The 21,262-nt window shown below is 45.1% G+C and overlaps 2 protein-coding genes across 6 annotated transcripts; one reads left to right on the top strand and one right to left on the bottom strand.

Moving 5' to 3' along the window:
- The first annotated feature begins 24 nt into the window (after positions 1–24).
- nxt2 (nuclear transport factor 2-like export factor 2) lies at positions 25–4,471 on the top strand. Its single transcript, XM_046296025.1, has 4 exons — positions 25–286; positions 1,716–1,802; positions 1,926–2,070; positions 2,451–4,471. Exons 1-4 carry the CDS (start codon positions 272–274, stop codon positions 2,633–2,635), a joined length of 432 nt encoding a protein of 143 aa, XP_046151981.1. The 5' UTR covers positions 25–271; the 3' UTR covers positions 2,636–4,471.
- On the bottom strand, positions 2,843–21,036 carry LOC123993656 (long-chain-fatty-acid--CoA ligase 4-like). Of its 5 annotated transcripts, none has more exons than XM_046296021.1 (15): positions 20,928–21,001; positions 19,333–19,407; positions 18,448–18,952; positions 17,499–17,676; positions 16,169–16,278; positions 15,189–15,327; positions 13,666–13,816; positions 9,537–9,660; positions 9,364–9,435; positions 8,428–8,567; positions 8,021–8,193; positions 7,537–7,800; positions 7,250–7,364; positions 6,909–7,066; positions 2,843–4,277 (listed from the first exon to the last, which is right to left on the bottom strand). In XM_046296021.1, exons 3-15 carry the CDS (start codon positions 18,799–18,801, stop codon positions 4,120–4,122), a joined length of 2,136 nt encoding a protein of 711 aa, XP_046151977.1. In that variant the 5' UTR covers positions 18,802–18,952; positions 19,333–19,407; positions 20,928–21,001; the 3' UTR covers positions 2,843–4,119. The 5 variants fall into 5 exon arrangements, with proteins under 5 accessions (XP_046151977.1, XP_046151976.1, XP_046151975.1 ...); XM_046296020.1 differs by having other exon boundaries at positions 19,306–19,407; positions 20,928–20,973; XM_046296019.1 differs by lacking the exon at positions 19,333–19,407 and having other exon boundaries at positions 20,928–21,036.
- Positions 21,037–21,262: the final 226 nt, after the last annotated feature.

The raw sequence follows: 21,262 nt of genomic DNA, 5'->3' as shown, positions 1-21,262 counted from the left end.
TTCCAACCCAATCCCAAAGAAGAACCTCCCTCCCCAGCAAGCGTTAAATTAAAGTAACGTTAATCGCAAATAACCTTTATTTTGAAGAAACATTATCTATGACCAGCGGAAGTAATTTACATAACACGCTCGTCGACAAAAAATAATAATTTTGAGTCATACATTTTCATCGTGCTTTGGAATTTGAATGCTGTGGTATTTTGATATTCCTCAAATGTAGAAGTTGCCTGTCCGTTTGACGACGAGGAAAGACAACAAAAAGTCTTCAGCGATGGCTGCAACAGTTGTAAGTTTATCTTCTAGCTATCTAACTACAATAAGCTAACCTCATGTGTTCTTTAGTGTAGTTACGTTTTTAGTTGTTGGGTTATATAACGTTATTTGTAGACACCTAGCTACACTACACCGGGGCCACCAATGCAGCCAACGCGATTGGACGGTGAAGCTGGGTTTGAACCAATGATTTATATATACGCCATTGGTTAGAACCAGCAACACTGTCAGTTATGGTATACTTTATTGTCCCTGAGGGGTAATTTGACTTGGATAATAGAGTGTTGCTGCTTCCACATAAATTCATAGAATCAGTTGACACAGCGTACACCCCCTCAACAGTTAATACATTCATGCCAGGCAAGGCTGCAGTTTCACTTGGTGAAGACCTACAGGCACTGGAACTGCCACCTACCTACAGGTCTTCATCATGGTGAACTGCTACCTCACTACCTATAGGTCTTCATCATGGTGAACTGCTACCTCACTACCTATAGGCCTTCATCATGGTGAACTGCTACCTCACTACCTATAGGTCTTCATCATGGTGAACTGCTACCTCACTACCTATAGGTCTTCATCATGGTGAACTGCTACCTCACTACCTACAGGCCTTCATCATGGTGAACTGCTACCTCACTACCTACAGGTCTTCATCATGGTGAACTGCTACCTCACTACCTACAGGCCTTCATCATGGTGAACTGCTACCTCACTACCTACAGGCCTTCATCATGGTGAACTGCTACCTCACTACCTATAGGTCTTCATCATGGTGAACTGCTACCTCACTACCTATAGGTCTTCATCATGGTGAACTGCTACCTCACTACCTACAGGTCTTCATCATGGTGAACTGCTACCTCACTACCTACAGGCCTTCATCATGGTGAACTGCTACCTCACTACCTACAGGTCTTCATCATGGTGAACTGCTACCTCACTACCTATAGTTCTTCATCATGGTGAACTGCTACCTCACTACCTACAGGCCTTCATCATGAACTGACACCCAGTGACAGCCTTACAGCGCAAGCGCACGATTACCACCTGTGCCATTTTAATTAGACCTGAGGACGACTGGTCTCCCTTTAACTTAGGGGTGGACAACCATCAAGTGATTTCAAAATTCAGCGGAGAGTCAAACAATTTGTGGGCCAAAAAAAGTGCCATTGTAACTTCTATACTGTATCTAGTTTTAGACATTCAAGAGTGGCCTGGGGTGTTATTTACCTAAACCCCCCCCCCCCCCATCCCGGACAGATTCAATCGGCTCACTGGCTGAATTTTGCCCTTGTTGTAACACAGCGGCAGGATCGTAAATAATTTCTAAAATGTTATTCTGACTGACCCCCCCCCCAAAAAAAAATGTAAGACACATCTCTATGTTGACCAAGTTGTCAATGGCTGTCATTGAATCACACCTCTTGTCCCTTCTCTAGGATTTCAGGACCCACGTTGACGCGTCATGCAGGTATTCAGAGGAGTTCACCAACATATATTATGACTGCATGGACAAGAAAAGAAGGGTAGGCACTGAACCATACTGGCTACACAGGTCCAAACACCTCCCTTGGTATCCCTACTTTGGAAAACACTGAGTTCCTTCAAATCTGTAGATGGCCAACTCCCTACTGTTGATCTTTCCCCAGAACTTGATGCGCCTCTACCTGGACAAAGCGACCCTGGTTTGGAACGGGAATGCTGTGTCAGGGCAGGCTGCTCTTGGAGACTTCTTTGAGTCACTTCCCTCCAGCGAGTTCAGTATCCAGACTCTGGACTGTCAGCCAGTGCATGGTGATTCTTTCCCACAATTATCATTTTCAAAACTGGGATTTTTTTCAGTTTCAATGTGAACAATGATTGACTCATATTGCACATTCAATTAAAACATGGGGGGGGGGGCATCAATTATATTGTTGACACTAAACAGCATGCACTTCTCTATAGGTTATCCTCATTTAGAAATTATTCTGACTGAGCCACCATTTGGCAATTAACCTGTAATCCTGTTTTTTGATGGTAAAAATTCACCTTGCTGCCTAAATATACAATACTGACATTTGCAACCCAAAATATACAGTACAACATCCTGATCACACAATAGAGAAACAGAATGTGATCAGGTTTGTGGAAAGAGGCCAACACCATTTTCCCATCCTTATATTCCCATCCAGAGCAGGCAACCCAGGGCCAGACCACGCTGCTGGTGGTGACGGCAGGACAGGTGAAGTTTGACGGTCAGAAGCAGCGTTACTTCAATCAGAACTTCCTCCTCACAGCCCAGGCCTCCCCCACCAGTGACCAGCCTGTCTGGAAGATCGCCAGTGACTGTTTCCGCTTCCAGGACTGGAGTAGCTGAGGCCTGCTTTCAGGGTCATATTCATTTGGGCTCACAATAGCAAAACAAATTGCAACCGGGTACAATGACAACCCTGCTTTAAGATTTCTTTAAAAGTATACCAGTTATGTACTGTTTTATAGTTGGTAAATCTGCTACAGCCCACTTTCTTCAAAGTTACTGTGTATGTTAATAAAGGTACTTTTATTACAAGACAAGACAAAGTAGTCAAATACAAAACATCTTTATTCACTAATGTCCTTTAAAGCATGTGACCCCCAGAACTGAAGTAACCATTGTTCACACAGTTGAAGAAATGGACTCTTAAATGTTACACATTTGTTATAACAAGGATACTAATATTTTCATAACATTGCTTTGAGTATTCAGGTAAAAAACAAAAAGCCCATGCAGTCTATCCTCCTAGCCAAGTATTAAATGGCTGCTATTAAGTTTCCTGAGTGACGTTTGGTGCAACAAAAGCAAAATAATACAAAATTGAATAAACCGAATTGTTAGTCAATGCTTATTTAGTCTTAGCCATCCATTGCTTTAGAAAAGCCAAGGTATATTTTAACATACTTCTAAATAAATAACCAAATTTAACAGATGCAGGGAAAGACACAGTAATGTCGATACTGCTATCTTACCATTAGAGGGACTCAACTACATAACATGAGGAATCGAGTATTTACAGAACACACCGAGAAATACAGACATTCAAAAACACATCCGTTACAAAACGGGTAAAGAGTTTAGGCTGGAATGGCAGGTAAGCGCTGGCTGGAATGTCTCCTTTTCCTCAATGCTCCATTTGTTGGTGAAAGTAGGACTTTTCTATAAACACATTTCTATAAATGCTGGATCAGCTTCAAGTTTGATTTCCAAATAAATAATTTACCATCTACAGTTCACTCTTTTCTAATGACAATTGAGGGCAGAACTGGACGTGCTTGAGTGCAATTTTTTTTTTTTTACAAGTACATTATTAGCACAAATAATTGTCTAATAGGGATATTCTTTACACACACTAAGAAGAGTAGCCTGGGTATCAAACCGTTTCTGTTGAACAACACTACAGCTGAATCCCAAATTACACCCTATTCCCTTGAGTGCTCTACTTTTGGTCAGAAGCAGTGTACGACATAGGGAATAGGGTGCCACAAGACAAAGTCAGCTGAAGCAGAAACGTGACTGGCACCGACTGAGGCTACATTAACTAACAGCAGACTGTTGGTGACTTTGGCTTAGGTTAGGAGTAGCCAACCCTGCTCCTGAACAGCTACACAGTGTGGATGCATGCTTTTGTTCTAGCCCTACTCAAAACACCAAATTGGCTGCTTGTAACCAAGACCTTGATTAGCTGAAGTCAAATGAGTTACAGCAGGGCAGAGCGAAAGCCTGCAAACCATGCACCTTTCAAGGCCTGGAACCCTATTCCCAATATAGTGCACAACTCTTGACCAGAGGTCTATGGGCATTAGGTGAAGTTCTAGGTCATTACATTATGGTCTCCCATACATCCTCTCTATGTGTTGGAGATAGTGGTTCTTTAACTCTTTTCTCTTCAGCTTGAAGGCATCAGTCACCAGTCCTGTCTCAGGGGTCCAGGGCTCTGGGCTGAGGTGGACCTTGACTGGGATCTCAAACCTCTGGAGTTTAACTAGAAGGGAGAAGGTGAGATACAGAGTAAAGAGAGTGGAAGGTCATTACAAAATCTTTGTTCCATTAATTTTTTTGTTGACATTTTTGAAGTTTGCATTGAAATTTGTTGCAACAATTGTCTGCCATGATGCATTTCTCTTGAACATCACACCTATATAAACACTTGTCGAATAAAAAAAAGTGGTTAAAGTGCTAGAATTATTCTATTATTAGGCAAATTGCCATTCATAAAGTGGCAACATCCTGGGTAGAGCCCCCACCAGACCTAGCAGTCAAACAGTGAAATGGTCCCAATTGTTTTTCAACCCTTCATTTTTCCCAAAGGGGATTTCAGAAACACTTCAGGGCCGTGTTGTGTTTCCACGGTTAACGAAACGGGGTAACGCTCTCTTGGACAAGGTGACTATATTCTTTATGATAGCCACATTAGCATTTTGGGGAGATAAATACAGGCTACGATATTGCCAAGTCACCATGTCCTAGAGAGATTCACAGTTCTCAAAATGGCCTCCCATGGTAAGCCTACAAGTTGCAAACGAGAGTTATTAGATAAATTCAGGTCATGTTTTGCTTCCCTTTATGAAAGTCTTAAAATTAAAATTGTGGAATGAATACACCCTTGGTCACTCAAATGCAGTTCACTTTCATAGCAGGCACATTGTATTCCTTCTATGCGCTCTTCTCCTTCACTTGCAGCTGTATGTGACCAAGTGAGAGAAAAAAAAAAAAAACTAATAACTTTCCAAGCCAAACCGCTACACACAACCTAAATCGTTGTCACCATAGTATTGTTGACAACGTGCATGCTGCTGAAGTGGAGTTGAAGGCACCCTTTCCTCTGGTCAAAAAAAAGTATATCCCAATGCACCAGGGCAGTGATTGGGGGCATTGCCCTGTGTAGTGTGCTCTTTCGGATGGGACTTTAACCGGGTGTCCTGCCTCTCTGCGGTCACTAAAGATGCCATGGCATTTATCGTAAGAGGAGTAGGGGTGTTAACCCTGCTGTCCTGACTGAATTCCCAATCTGGCCTTCATACCATCACAGTCATCTAATCTTCTCCAGTTTACAATTGGCTCATTCATCCCCTTCCTCTCCCCTGTAACTATTCCCCAGGTAATTGCTGTTAATGAGAATGCGTTCTCAGTCAACTTACCTGGTAAAATAAAACATTTTTCTAAAGTAACATCAGTCAGCTAATAGAACTAACACGTTAGTAAACCCACTACAATCATGCAGTAACGTTAGTGTAAGGTCAGCTAATAGAACTAACACGTTAGTAACCCCACTACAATCATGCAGTAACGTTAGTGTAAGGTCAGCTAATAGAACTAACACGTTAGTAAACCCACTACAATCATGCAGTAATGTTAGTGTAAGGTCAGCTAATAGAACTAACACGTTAGTAAACCCACTACAATCATGCAGTAACGTTAGTGTAAGGTCAGCTAATAGAACTAACACGTTAGTAACCCCACTACAATCATGCAGTAACGTTAGTGTAAGGTCAGCTAATAGAACTAACACGTTAGTAACCCCACTACAATCATGCAGTAACGTTAGTGTAAGGTCAGCTAATAGAACTAACACGTTAGTAAACCCACTACAATCATGCAGTAACGTTAGTGTAAGGTCAGCTAATAGAACTAACACGTTAGTAAACCCACTACAATCATGCAGTAACGTTAGTGTAAGGTCAGTAAGCGGTTACACCGGGGGCAATAGATTGGTATTACTAAAAGCTTACCTCAACTTGGAAGAGTTCCAGTGTTGTGTTCATTAGTTATAGACAGCTAGCTAACATAGCATCCCTCTGTTTGAGCAGGCTAAACTAGCTAGCTGCATTTGCTAGCTAAGTGGAAGAAGCTTATGCTTTCAGTATTTCATTCTCTGATCCTTTGATTGGGTGGACAACATGTCAGTTCATGCTGCCAGTGCTCTGATAGGCTGGAGGACATCCTCCGGAAGTTGTCATAATGTGTAAGTCTATGGAATGTGGAGAGAACCATGAGACTCCTAGGTTTTGTATTGAAGTCAATGTACCCAGAGGAGGACGGAAGCTAGCTGTCCTCCAGCTACACCATGGTGCTACCCTACAGAGCGCTGTTGATGCTACTTTTATACCTTCAAATGTGTATTTATGTGTATTTTAATCAATTGTTTGCTGACGTGATTATATTTAGTATAGTTTTATCTAAAAAGGGTAACTTTAAATGTTTTACAATTTTCATTTTTATGCAATTCATTGAGGATGGTTCCCCCCTTCCTCCTCTGAGCAGCCTCAAATGGAATACGTTCAATAATATCTGGCCATCATAATTTATTAGAAAAACTGTTTCTCGCAATAAAACTAGTTCGACAATAAATGTATTAGTTATTTAGAAAATGTATCCTACGTTTTCCATTTACATTATATGCCGCAATCATTTTTTGACATTGTCGCATGAACCCGGGTCGATGGAAACCTGCCCAGTGAGATGAAATCAATCCAATGGACATCAGGGTTGTATTCACTAGACCAAACGTGAGAAAACAGACTGAAACCTTTCCCAATAAGAAACCCTTGTTTATGTTGCCAAACGTTTTCCTACATACAGTATGCTCTAATGAATAGGACCCAGGGGTTCTTACTTGAAGTGGCCACCTCTTTGATCTCCTTCAGCACCACCTCCTCCATGGCAGGGTGGGTGCACACCTCCTCCCAGCTCCCTTGCACTCCCCTCTGTCTGGCCAGCTCAGTCAACATCTTCTGGTTGGGTACCACAACACTGATCACATAGTTCTGCTCACTGCAGGGGTTAGAGGTAAGAATGGATCCAATGTCAGAGTTCATGGGTTAGAAGCACCCATATAGGCTGGGATAACTGGAGTTACATGTTGCCAGTAAGCACAGATCTAAGACCAGTTCACACACTGCAAATATAAACCTCTACCACTAGGGGCTGAGAGATAAAAACTGGGCTAGGGCTCACCTGTTCGCGTAAGCACAGATGTTGTCGATGAGGGAGCAGTTCTTCAGAGCAGCTTCTACTTTCCCCAGAGAGACATATTCCCCAGCCTGGAGCTTCACTAGGTCCTTCTTACGATCTAACGAGCAATAACACACGCCGCAATGCAAGATAGCAAGATATTGCTTTAAATTCATTTACACACTAGATTAGAATGTATATGCCTATGATGGACAATGAGAAAATCCTCCAACACACACCCGTTCCACGATACACACACCCGTTCCACGATACACACATACGTTACACACCCACTATCTGCAGACATCCGTCAGGGTGGATCTCTCCTATGTCTCCTGTACAGAACCACCTCTGACCCTTCTCGTCCACAAAGTAGTCCTGGCAGTTACTCTCGTTCCTATAGTAACCCATAGTGATGTTAGGCCCTCCAATCAGAATCTCCCCTCGGGGGTGAGGTTTGTCCTGATTGGTGTAGCCTCCCTCCAGCCAGTCCCTGAGTCGGATCTCACAGCAGATGACAGGAGCGCCAACTCTACCCGTGCTGTTGTCTGCCACTGGACAGGGGGAATAGAGGAAGCACAACCTTTAGTTATTCAGGTAAAGCAAAGGCTTTCCAACCTACCCGCCCTCCTCACTCCATACCCCCCCGGGGCACCGAAGACGTGGATGTTGATTAAGGAAGCCCCCTGCACCTCTCTGATTCAGAGGGGTTGGGTTAAATGCGGAAGACACATTTCAGTTGGACAACTGACTAGGTGTCCCCCTTTCCCTTACCCTCGGTGATGGTACCAGCTCCACAGGTTTCCGTCAGTCCGTACCCCTGGCCCACAGGACAGCAGAAACATATGTTCATAAACCTCTGTGTTGCGGAGGAAAGCGGAGCCCCTCCAGACAACATCAGCCTCACCCTGCCGCCCAGCAACCTGCGCACCTTACTGAACAGCAGCCTAGACACACACACACAGAACTGTGAACACACACTAATACACTTGAACACCAATTTAAAGTACTTTGTTTAATGTACGATTCCCTATCTGGAAACATGTGTTGTTATTCTAGGTGATTTACACTGAATCATTTAACATGTGGATAATATTTATTCTCTGGGTTAATGGGATCATCAGAAAACACATTTTACTACTACTAGATATCACATGTTGCGAGGTATAAAGAGTTGTTACACATTGCAGAGAGGAGCATCGTAACCCCTCTTGACCTGCTCCAGTTTGTAGTTGTATCCCAGGTTGAACAGCGTCCTCTGAATGTAACTCATCTCCCCAACCTTCCTCATCACATTCTTATTGATGCGATCCAGGATTTCCTGTTCAAACAAATTAATGGTATAGTGAACCACAGAGCAATACATGTTGTCTTACCGGTGCAGAAGACCAGACAGATGTGTTGTGTGATAGGAAAAGAAAATGACAAGATTGTTATAATACAGTTTATGCACCAAATTAGGGTTGATGTGTACCCTCAAATCTGTGTCTGTGGTTTGAGTTGGGCCTGTGGGATTTGAGCTGACGATTGATTGACTGGGTGATAAAACCTACAGCTGGCATTCCAGACAGGATGTGGAGTGGTTGTAACTGGGATAGAGAAGAGTAGAACAAAGGCCACAACGGTTCTTAGACATCCTGGCATCTGGGAAATTAGGCCCGAGTCGGGGGTTAAGATGGGGGCGGCGGGGTAGCCTAGTGGTTAGAACGTTGGACTAGTAACCGGAAGGTTGCAAGTTCAAAACCCCGAGCTGACAAGGTACAAATCCGTCATTCTGCCCCTGAACAGGCAGTTAACCCACTGTTCCTGGGCCGTCATTGAAAATAAGAATTTGTCCTTAACGGACTTGCCTAAAGGTAAAATAAAAAAGATAACACCAGGTGCAGATAAAGACAGGATGAGCCCAGGGAGGCTTATGATGCCTCTTGATCAGCATGACTATGTATGTTTTTTTCATTCATTTTTTTCAGTATTAGTTAGGCTTTCAGTCTAACAGTCAAGACTGTTGGGCTGACTGTTTCATTATTGCAATAATTCAATCGATATTAAATAAAGATGATTGTTCAAAAGAAATGACCAAGTGTCTCAGTACTGAATTTCCACGACAGTTGTCTTACCGGTACAGCAGCCATTAGAGTTGGTTTCAGCACAGAGCTGTCTCCTCTACTTCCTCTCTTTATCTTAGTGGACTGGAGAGAGAGAGAAGAGAAGAGGGCATCAAGGACTGGATGAAGAGGCCTTAGTTATCTTCAGTGTCAGTATGCAGACAGAAAGAACAAGCGTTCATTACCTGGTCAGAGAGTGTCTGAGGGGAGGAGTAACCGATGGGACAGCCATACGCCATGCAAGAGATTTCTGCTGTCATTTCCAAAACATGGGCCAGAGGCAGGTATGCTATGTAGGTGTCTTTAGGCCTGAGAGAGAACATGGTTAGCATTAGGGTCAGAGGTTTAAGGGCAGGTATGCTATGTAGGTGTCTTTAGGCCTGAGAGAGAGAACATGGTTAGCATTAGGGTCAGAGGTTTAAGGGCAGGTATGCTATGTAGGTGTCTTTAGGCCTGAGAGAGAGAACATGGTTAGCATTAGGGTCAGAGGTTTAAGGGCAGGTATGCTATGTAGGTGTCTTTAGGCCTGAGAGAGAGAACATGGTTAGCATTAGGGTCAGAGGTTTAAGGGCAGGTATGCTATGTAGGTGTCTTTAGGCCTGAGAGAGAGGACATGGTTAGCATTAGGGTCAGAGGTTTAAGGGCAGGTATGCTATGTAGGTGTCTTTAGGCCTGAGAGAGAGAGAGAACATGGTTAGCATTAGGGTCAGAGGTTTAAGGGCAGGTATGCTATGTAGGTGTCTTTAGGCCTGAGAGAGAGAACATGGTTAGCATTAGGGTCAGAGGTTTAAGGGCAGGTATGCTATGTAGGTGTCTTTAGGCCTGAGAGAGAGAACATGGTTAGCATTAGGGTCAGAGGTTTAAGGGCAGGTATGCTATGTAGGTGTCTTTAGGCCTGAGAGAGAGAACATGGTTAGCATTAGGGTCAGAGGTTTAAGGGCAGGTATGCTATGTAGGTGTCTTTAGGCCTGAGAGAGAGAACATGGTTAGCATTAGGGTCAGAGGTTTAAGGGCAGGTATGCTATGTAGGTGTCTTTAGGCCTGAGAGAGAACATGGTTAGCATTAGGGTCAGAGGTTTAAGGGCAGGTATGCTATGTAGGTGTCTTTAAGCCTGAGAGAGAGAGAACATGGTTAGCATTAGGGTCAGAGGTTTAACGGCAGGTATGCTATGTAGGCGTCTTTAGGCCTGAGAGAGAGAGAGAACATGGTTAGCATTAGGGTCAGAGGTTTAAGGGCAGGTATGCTATGTAGGTGTCTTTAGGCCTGAGAGAGAGGACATGGTTAGCATTAGGGTCAGAGGTTTAAGGGCAGGTATGCTATGTAGGTGTCTTTAGGCCTGAGAGAGAGAGAGAACATGGTTAGCATTAGGGTCAGAGGTTTAAGGGCAGGTATGCTATGTAGGTGTCTTTAGGCCTGAGAGAGAGGACATGGTTAGCATTAGGGTCAGAGGTTTAAGGGCAGGTATGCTATGTAGGTGTCTTTTTGGGAGAAGTTGCTCTCGGAGGATGTGTTGGTACCATTCTTTATTCATGGCTGTGTTCTTTGGCAAAATTGTGAGTGAGCCCACTCCCTTGGCTGAGAAGCAACCCCACACAGGAATGTCTCAGGATGCTTTACTGTTGGCATGACAGGACTGATGGTAGCACTCACCTTGTCTTCTCTGGACAAGCTTTTTTCCAGATGCCCCAAACAATCAGTAAAGGGATTCAGAGAAAATGACTTTACCCCAGTCCTCAGCAGTCCAATCCCTGTACCTTTTGCAGAATATCAGTCTGTCCCTGATGTTTTTTCTGGAGAGAAGTGGCTTCTTTGCTGCCCTTCTTGACACCAGGCCATCCTCCAAAAGTCTTCGCCTCACAGTGCGTGCAGATGGACTCACACCTGCCTGCTGCCATTCCTGAGCAAGCTCTGTACTGGTGGTGCCCTGATCCCGCAGCTGAATCAACTTTAGGAGACGGTCCTGGCGCTTGCTGGACTTTCTTGGGCGCACTGAAGCCTTCTTCACAACAATTAAACAGCTCTCCTTGAAGTTCTTGATGATCCGATAAATGGTTGATTTAGGTGCAATCTTACTGGCAGCAATATCCTTGCCTGTGAAGCCCTTTTTGTGCAAAGCAATGAAGAGACCACGTGTTTTCTTGCAGGTAACAGTGATTGACAGAGGAAGAACAATGATTCCAAGCACCACCCTCCTTTGAAGCTTCCAGTCTGTTATTTGACCCCAGTCAGCATGACAGAGTGATCTCCAGCCTTGTCCTCGTCAACACTCACACATGTGTTAACGAGAGAATCACTGACATGATGTCAACTGGTCCTTTTGTGCAGGGCTGAAATGCAGTGGAAATGTTTGGGTGATTCAGTTCATTTGCATGGCAAAAAGGGACTTCATAACATTCTGAAGTATATGCAAATTGCCAACATACAAACTGTGGCAGCAGACTTTGAACATTAATATTTGTGTGATTCTCAAGCAAGCTGGTGCTTGAAGCTAGTGAGGGAGATTGGAATCTCCAGCTTCAGCGATTTTTGCAGTTCATTCCAGTCATTGGCAGCAGGGAACTGGAAGGAAAGGTGGCCAAAGGAGGAATTGGCTTTGGGGGTGACCAGTGAAATATACCTGCTGTAGGTGGGTGCTGCTATGGTGACCAGCAAGCTAAGGGGGGACTTTACCCAGCAGGGTCTTGTAGATGACCTGGAGCCAGTGGGTTTGGCGACGAATATAAAGCAAGTGCCAGCCAACGAGAGCGTACAGGTCGCACTGGTGGATAGTTTATGGGGCTTTGGTGACAAAACGGATGGCACTGTGATTGACTGCATCCAATTTGCTGAGTAGTGTTGGAGGCTATTTTGTAAATGACATCGCCGAAATCGAGGATCAGTAAGATTGTCAGTTTCACAAGGGTTTTCTTTTGGTAGCTTGAGTGAAGGATGCTTTGTTGCAAAATAGGAAGCCGATTCTAGATTTAATTTTGGATTGGAGATGCTTAATGTGGGTCTGGAAGGAGAGTTTACAGTCTAACCAGACACCTAGGTATTTGTAGTTGTCCACATATTCTAGGTCAGAACTGTAGTGATGATGCTGGACGGGAAGGCATAGGCAGCGATCGGTTAAAGAGCATGCATTTAGTTTTACTTGCATTTAAGAGCAGTTGGGAGGCCACAGAAGGAGTTGTATGGCATTGAAGCTCATCTGGAAGTTAGTTAGCACAGTGTCCAAAGAAGGGCCAGAAGTATACAGAATGTACTGCAGCGCCAGCTGTGCCACCAGATACTCTGGGTTCGCGCCCAGGCTCTGTCGTAACTGGCCGCGACCGGGAGGTCCGTGGGGCTACGCACAATTGGCCTAGCGTCGTCCGGGTTAGGGAGGGTTTTGGCCGGTAGGGAAATCCTTGTCTCATCACGCACCAGCGACCCCTGTGGCGGGCCGGGCACAGGGTGCTCTAACCAAGGTTGCCAGGTGCACGGTGTTTCCTCCGACACATTGGTGCGGCTGGTTTCCGGGTTGGATGGCGCTGTGTTAAGAAGCAGTACGGCCTGGTTGGGTTGTGTATCGCATGACTTTCAACCTTAGTCTCTTTAGCGATGAGACAAGATAGTAGCTACTAAACAATTGGATACCACGAAATTGGGGAGAAAAAAGGGCAAAATTAATTTAAAAAAAATATATGTTGTCGTCTGCGTAGAGGTGGATCAGAGAATCACAAGCAGCAAAATCGACATAATTGATGTATACAGAGAAGAGTCGGCCTGAGAATTTAACCCTGTGGCACCCCCAGAGGTCCAGACAACAGGGCCTGGGAGGCTCACAGGGATATTGGTATCCACAGTACTCCACCAATTAAATATTTTCAAATCAATACTTCTTGTATTCCCCCCGTAAGTGCAGTGTAATTTTAAAAACTGCAAAGGTCTCTGCCTCATGAAAAAAATGTGTAGAATTGCAGGATATTAGCTTTAAAGCTGCAACAACACAATATCTCTGTCCCATGACAAAATCTATAGAATTAGAGGAAATACGCTTGAAAACAGCAAAATGTTCTCTCCAATTCCAAGAGGCGCACCTGAAATATGTTCCTTCCCAGGGCCCGATACTTGGTTCATTCGACCATGCACTGCTGATATCATAGTAAAACTCCTTGTATGCTATTTTATCATCTCACTTGAGTTGTGTTGTGATTATGAGGGTCCCTGATAAATATGCTATCAAAAAAGTTTGAGAACCCCTGAGTTATGGGTTAAGGGGGTGCCTCAGGAGGCAGGGAGGGGAGCCTATTCTACCCCATGTAAAACTACTAAACCCAACTGTCACTCACCCCAGGCCAGGGATACGTTCACACTGTCCGGTCATTCCAGCGGTGAGGTTGCTGTGGACGACCATGACTCCTTTGGGTCTGCCTGTAGAACCACTGGTGTACATCACTACAGCCAGGTCTGATGCCTGAGGACTCACCACCGGCCTAGCCACTGTAACAGAGACATTGGTTGGTTTAACAGGTCTCACTTCACTGTAACAGACAGCCATTGGTTCAACAGTTCTTACACACCCGATTTGGCCAATTAAGATATTGATTATAGGACTTCCTGACGGGCCGCCCCCAGGTTGTGAGGGTAGGTAACAACATCCCCACCCCGCTGATCCTCAACACTGGGGCCCCACAAGGGTGAGTTCTGAGCCCTCTCCTGTACTCCCTGTTCACCCATGACTGCGTGGCCATGCACACCCCCAACTCAATCATCAAGCTTGATTACCAACAACTTGACAGCCTACAGGGAGGAGGTGAGGGCTCTCAGAGTGTGGTGTCAGGAAAATAACCTCACACTCAACGTCAACAAAACAAAGGAGATGATCGTGGACTTCAGGAAAGAGTAGAGGGAGCAGCCCCCTATCCACATCAACGGAACAGTAGTGGAGAGGGTAGTAAGTTTTAAGTTCCTCTGCATACTTATCATGGACAAACTGAATTGGTCCACTCACACAGACAGCATGGTGAAGGCGCAACAGCGCCTCTTCAACCTCAGTACAGGTCATCACCAAAAGCACTCACAAACGTTTACAGATGCATCCTGTCGGGCTGTATCACCACCTGGTACGGCAACTGCTCCGCCCACAACCATAAGGCTCTCCAGAGGGTAGTAAGGTCTGCACACCGCATCACCGGGGGCAAACTACCTGCCCCCCAGGACACCTACACCACCCGATGTCACAGGAAGGCCATAAAGATCATCAAGGACAACAACCACCCGAGCCACTGCCTGTTCACCCCGCTATCATCCAGAAGGAGAGGTCAGTACAGGTGCATCAAAGCAGGGACTGAGAGACTGAAACACAGCTTCTATCTCAAGGCCATCAGACTGTTAAACAGCCACCACTAACATTGAGGGGCTGCTGCCATACATGTAAAAAATGTACGACTAGCCACTTTAAACAATGACACTTAATATAATGTTAACATACCCTACATTACTCATCTCATATGTATATACTGTACCCGATACCATCTACTGTATCTTGCCTATTCCGTTCTGTACCGTCACTCATTCATATATCTTTATGTACATATTCTTCATTTCTTTACACCTGTGTGTATAAGGTAGTTGTTGTGAAATTGTTAGGTTAGATTATTCGTTGGTTATTACTGCATTGTCGGAACTAGAAGCACAAGCATTTCACTACACTCGCATTAACATCTGCTAACCATATGTATGTGACAAATAAATTTGATTTGATAATTAGTTGAATCAAGTGTTTTAGTGCTGGTATGGACCAAAACCATGCTCTAACATTACTTGTGTAATTTTCATAGTGTTTCTCATGCAGTACTCTGGTGTTACTCACAGTTGTCTGGCTGTGACCCCAGCTCCTGTACTGATGCCATGCTGTGGATGGCGAGACCAGGTGGGTATCCCTCTGTACTGACCCTCCTCTGGTCTACAGAGATGATGTGTTTCAGCTTGGGGATCTGAGAGAGAACACCCTATGAAGAATAGTGGGAGGAGAAAAGTTCAATTAGCTAGTAGAAATGCATCCCTGTCCGTGACCCCACTCTCCAAGGGCGTCTCTGGGAAAGTTTGGATATGCAAAAAAATAAAAAATAAACATATATATTTCCAATTCAGACACGCGGCTTAGCTACGGTTGGCAAATAGACAAATGCAACACATGTGAAAGACTGAAAATTGAAGCTAGTTGGCACATACGTTTACTACGGAGTGTACAAACATTTGGAACAGTTTCCTAATGTTGAGTTGCATCCTCCTGTTTGGACATGGACTCTACAAGGTGTTGAAAGCGTTCCGCAGGGATGCTGCCCCATGTTGACTCCACTGCTTCCCACAGTTGTGTCAAGTTGGCTGGATGTCCTTTGGGTGGTGGACCATTCTTGACACACACAAGAAACTGTTGTGTGAAAAACCCAGCACCGTTGCAGTTCTTTACACAAACCGGTGCGCTTGGCACCTACTACCATACCGGTTTCAAAGGCACTTAAATCTTTTGTCTTGCCCATTCACCCTTTCAATGGCACACATACACATTCCATGTCTCAATTGTCTCAAGGCTTAAAACTCCTTCTTTAACCGGTCTCCTCCCCTTCATCTACACTTATTGAAGTGGATTAAACAAGTGACATCAATAAGGGATAATAGCTTTCACCTGGATTCACCTGTTCAGTCTATGTCATGGAAAAAACATGTTTTGTAAACTCAGTGTATATACTGTCCATTCGGTCAAACCCTCAACTCTGCTGCACTACCATGTTTCAACCCAACTGAGCCATTCTAGGGTTCTATGTTCTAGGTCAGGTGATTCCAGCTCACCTTCAGTTTGGTCTCCAGTAGTTCTGTGCTGGTGATGAGGTGTGTGACTCCTGTCTCGTTCAGTCCAAACGCCACCGCCTCCTCTCCCAGTGTCGCATAGAACGTCACCACTGTGTAAACACAGAGTAATGTCAATGCACTTTGGACATTGTTAGGGTCATTTTCTACCTCTTATTCTTGCACAATACTTCCCGGACTGATTGGGAATAATGCACATTCTTGAATTATGTACATCCTAATTCTGTTAATTGGGTACATGACAGAGTACTGAACTGACCGGATACATGACATGGTACTGATCTGGCCGGGTACTGAACTGGCCGGGTACATGACAGGGTACTGATCTGGCCAGGTACTGAACTGACCGGGTACATGGCCGGGTACTGAACTGGCCGGGTACTGAACTGACCGGGTACTGAACAGGGTACTGATCTGGCCGGGTACTGATCTGGCCGGGTACTGATCTGGCCGGGTACTGATCTGGCCGGGTACTGATCTGGCCGGGTACTGATCTGACCGGGTACATGACAGGGTACTGAACTGGCCGGGTACTGATCTGGCCGGGTACTGATCTGGCCGGGTACTGAACTGGCCGGGTACTGATCTGGCCGGGTACATGACAGGGTACTGAACTGGCCGGGTACATGACAGGGTACTGATCTGGCCGGGTACTGATCTGGCCGCGTACTGAACTGGCCGCGTACTGAACTGGCCGCGTACTGAACTGGCCGCGTACTGAACTGGCCGCGTACTGAACTGGCCGCGTACTGAACTGGCCGCGTACTGAACTGGCGGCGTACTGAACTGGCCGCGTACTGAACTGGCCGCGTACTGAACTGGCCGCGTACTGAACTGGCCGCGTACTGAACTGGCCGCGTACTGAACTGGCCGCGTACTGAACTGGCCGCGTACTGAACTGGCCGCGTACTGAACTGGCCGCGTACTGAACTGGCCGCGTACTGAACTGGCCGGGTACTGAACTGGCCGGGTACGAATGTATTTGTTATGTGCTGACCTGAACAAAATGTATTCCAATGTTAGTGTACAAAAGGCTTTCTAATCTAATGCAATGTACCTCTATTTAAAGATATCTTTATATATTATCGATATCCCAACACCAGGCCAACAAGACTATGTTTAATCAAAATTTCTGGAAAGAAAAGCCCTGTTGTTGTTTAGTTGGCTACATCTAATCATGTTGAGCCTTCCATCTCCTCCCAGAACGCACCCTATCCCTTATGTAGTGCACTACTTTAGGTATAAAGTAGTGCACTACGTAGGTAGGGAATAGAGTGCCATTTGGGAAGAAGCCCCAGGGTACAGTACTCACATGGGAAGTTGTATCTGAAGCAGGCCTGAGCAGAGATCATCCACTCAGCTCTCGTCTCACAGAAGATGGCAACCATACTCTTAGACTGCTGGCCCAGTGCTGCCAACCCGCTGCCCATGTAACTAACTACAGAGTCTACCTGCTGGTAGGACAGCCAGCAGTACTCCCCCAGAATCAGCTGCAAGAGAGGAGACTGTCACCTGTTAGTCGATTTGAATTTTTGTAATTTGGCAGGCACTCTTCTCCTATTTGAATAGAGGAAGTGTGCTTCCTTGTTAATTTTGGGTCAGCTAGAGCTGGGTGAAGATAATGTGGCGAAGAGAGACAGCTTTACAGAGACATATGCAGCTTCATTTGAACTGAGCACAACAATAGGCATTTGTGGCACTGTGCAGCACTGCCGGGCGTGTTGCATTAAAACGTGCGTAGCATTAACGCCACGTTCAAATGCTAGTCGGAACTAAGAAACTGACATTTCTAACTGGTTGTAGTTATACACGTGCCACGTTCAACCAGTTAGCACATCGAAACATTTCAGAGTTCCGACGAGCGAGTAAACGCGGCATTACGACAGGCGTATGTAGCATTACGACAGGCGTATGTAGCATTACGACAGGCGTATGTAGCATTACGACAGGCGTATGTAGCATTACGACAGGCGTATGTAGCATTACGACAGGCGTATGTAGCATTACGACAGGCGTATGTAGCATTACGACAGGCATATGTAGCATTACGACAGGCATATGTAGCATTACGACAGGCATATGTAGCATTACGACAGGCATATGTAGCATTACGACAGGCATATGTAGCATTACGACAGGCATATGTAGCATTACGACCTTTACATTTTAGTCATTTAGCAGACGCTCTTATCCAGAGCAACTTACAGGAGCACTATGGCAGGCGTACGTAGCACTATAACAGGCGTATTCATGTAGGTTACCTTCTTAAAGACCTTTCCGCTGGGCTGGGGCTCATTCTCCTCACTCAGTACCTCTCTTGTCCCTAGACAGTCAGAGTCCCCAAAGCGCTGTACGGCTTGCTGGAACAGTTTGTCCAGCGTGTCTTTCCCAGGGAAGTCTTCTGTGGCCAGGCTCTGGAAGCAGTCTACACAGCGGTACGGCCCCTCGGAGCGCCCGGAGGTGGAGAGAGCCTTGACCCGCGTGGCCCGGGTTCTCTTCTCCCCAGCCCCGGTGAAGTAGTACCAGGGCAGGAAGGAAAGAAGGGAGTACAGCCACACCACGAGGTGGAGGGGGAGGAGGAGCAAGGAGTGGAGCTCTGATTGGTGGAGACTCATATTGGATGGGGAGGGGGGGTTTAAATATCAGTGTCAGGTAAAACCCGAGAGGAGATGAGCCTTATCAATGCCAAGGATCCAGAGACAAGTAGGGGCTTATTTTAGGCTGATGCCGTCTGGTTTAAGTCCACTCAATCCAAACAGAGTAAGCCTAATGTTGGAACACAAAATAAAAGGCATTAATATATGTGAGAAAAGGGCAAGTGAAAACAGACAGAGCAGTGATGGTCAGGTTGAATCTATCAATAACATCATTAGGTTAGGATTCTCTTGTCTACCTGTTCTAGACCGCTTGTTATTTTGACAAGAGGTTTTCTACACCGAATGGTAGTTTAGAGTACAGTATGTCACATGCCTGAGGCGTCATTAACAAGGGAATGGATTCCCAGTCAACATCATATTTTCCCTGAACCCCTTACTCTAACTCTAACCCTAACTCTTAAGCATAAAATAGCCTTTTTACAAGTGAGCACTAGCTAAATGTCTCAATTTTGGTTCACTTACAGTTTTGCGCTGACTTTTGGTACTCACAAGTATGGTCAAATGTGTACAGACACACGACACCTCTCTCCCAGTGCTGGCCTCTTGCTCCCTAGGTTAGCCTTCCTATGTGAGGACAGGGTGCAGACAGAGTGTGGAAATTAACTTTGCCTTCACTCCTCCAATGCCTGAATTACCTCTCCCTGTGAACAACAACCACCCCCGTCTACTGTGCTCTGGGTCCTCATATAGGCTACTCCGGCTGTGTCTTATTAACTAGCTTCCTTTCCTTGGGTCCTCTCCACGATCACAGATCTGGCAGAGTAGGGTAGGAAAGGTGGTAGCAAAGTTGTGGGAACACACCCAGTATACTCTCCTGAAGGAGATGAGGAGAAGAAGCCACGACACAGTGTTGAGACCCAGCCCCAGTAGCCAGTTGACTCACTGACCAATGTCCACAGCTCAGCCAACTGAAGATGGAGCCAATCACAACCAATGATATCTTCCCAGCTCACCCCATGATGAGCTGATCAGGGTCAGAGTCTGGGGTACTCCTGGTCACGCTGACTGCTCTTTAAGCCATCATAACTGGCTTAAACATCAAACCTGGATAGCATCCTTTGATTGGACTACACACTGACAAGTGGACCGGAGAGACACAGAGCAGAAGTCACTGTGTTGTTGCCATACACAGAAGGCATGATCTAAATGTGGACAAGATTATTTTATTTCATTTTATGAATCCAGACTAGGCATGAGACTAGGCGATCTATTTATATGGCTCCTGATTATATCATGTGACGCATCCATCATACACAAATTATACCCCCGTTGCCTGCTGTAACGTTCGAACAGGAATCTGTTCCAAAAACTTAAGAACAATTTTGTCAACAAACAACGCATACACAGTAGCACGATCAATTGACCTAACTAACTAGCTAGCTGCCGAACAGGCATCAAATCACCGCGTAGCTTATTCGTAATGTTTGTCCATAGGCTACCAGAGTGAGGACAGACATTTTTCCGGAATAAACGTGGCGAGTGAAACATGTAATTAGAATAAGCCCACTCCTTACCCGGTATCTTATTCTGCTGCTATACAACTTTGTGTGCGTTGTTTGATGGCAACCTTATGTTTATGGAACAGTTTCCTGTTGGAACGTTCCACAAAGTATACCCACCCACAAACATAATAAAAAATAAAAAACATTTAAGTTTCCACCTGATTGCAGTCAAATTTGCACATCAACAGAGAACACAACTTTGCTCTACACCCAGGTGCAATTCAACGCTGCTTACTGTGAGTAGGCCAGGCTGTTGGTAAACCGATAAACGACTGAAAGTAACACTGCTTAGTGTTCTTCTAATTTCCCAATTTGACAGACAGCCCAGAGGGCCACACGCATTACAATAACTAGCTTCAGTTCACTGACGTTACAAGTAAACATATTTTGATCTTCAAAATAGACATTCTACGTGCTTTCATTTTAGCAGTCGACTGTGTTAGAGATGAATGCAAACAGATATTTATATTAGCCAATTAAATTAGCCTCAATTATCTACATACGGATTACATTGTTGATAAGCTTACAGCAGCCAGCTAGCAATTGATACCCATTTACCTGGCAAGCTTACAACATTCTTACCTTCAGCAGCCAAACCCGATCAGTCGATCCCTCTTGCCGGAACGAATTGACCGAAAGTTACCTTTTGTGATCTCCGCCAGAAAGGGAACCCGGAAACAATACGTCATCTGATTCCATATTTCTGGGCCAATGAGCTGTCGAAGCGGGATTCCTACTTTTAGGTTCATCGTAGAATGTATCTAACTTTAGATCATTCAATTACTTGGGATGAAAGTGGTATACCGTTGATTGCATGATTGAAAAGCAAGGTAATATCAAACATTAATTGTATCATGTTTGTTCTGAAAGCAGTGGACAACTTTGTATCCGAAGTATGTTTCTGCAACAAACTCAAT

This window comes from Oncorhynchus gorbuscha, linkage group LG13 (genome assembly GCF_021184085.1).
Source record: "Oncorhynchus gorbuscha isolate QuinsamMale2020 ecotype Even-year linkage group LG13, OgorEven_v1.0, whole genome shotgun sequence".
Taxonomy (NCBI): domain Eukaryota; kingdom Metazoa; phylum Chordata; class Actinopteri; order Salmoniformes; family Salmonidae; genus Oncorhynchus; species Oncorhynchus gorbuscha.
The sequence above is the reverse complement of the archived record's forward strand: the minus strand, read 5'-3'. Positions and strand labels throughout refer to the sequence as shown.

Excerpts from the sequence above, each read along its gene's own strand:
- nxt2 (XM_046296025.1), top strand. Across the intron at positions 1,803-1,925 it reads GCATGGACAAGAAAAGAAGG|AACTTGATGCGCCTCTACCT; the intron begins GTAGGCACTGAA and ends ATCTTTCCCCAG. Across the intron at positions 2,071-2,450 it reads GGACTGTCAGCCAGTGCATG|AGCAGGCAACCCAGGGCCAG; the intron begins GTGATTCTTTCC and ends ATTCCCATCCAG.
- LOC123993656 (XM_046296019.1), bottom strand. The coding sequence starts at position 18,801 with ATGAGTCTCCACCAATCAGAGCTCCACTCCTTGCTCCTCCTCCCCCTC. Across the intron at positions 9,436-9,536 it reads CTCAGACACTCTCTGACCAG|TCCACTAAGATAAAGAGAGG; the intron begins GTAATGAACGCT and ends CTCTCTCTCCAG. Across the intron at positions 7,801-8,020 it reads AGCTGGTACCATCACCGAGG|TGGCAGACAACAGCACGGGT; the intron begins GTAAGGGAAAGG and ends CCCCCTGTCCAG.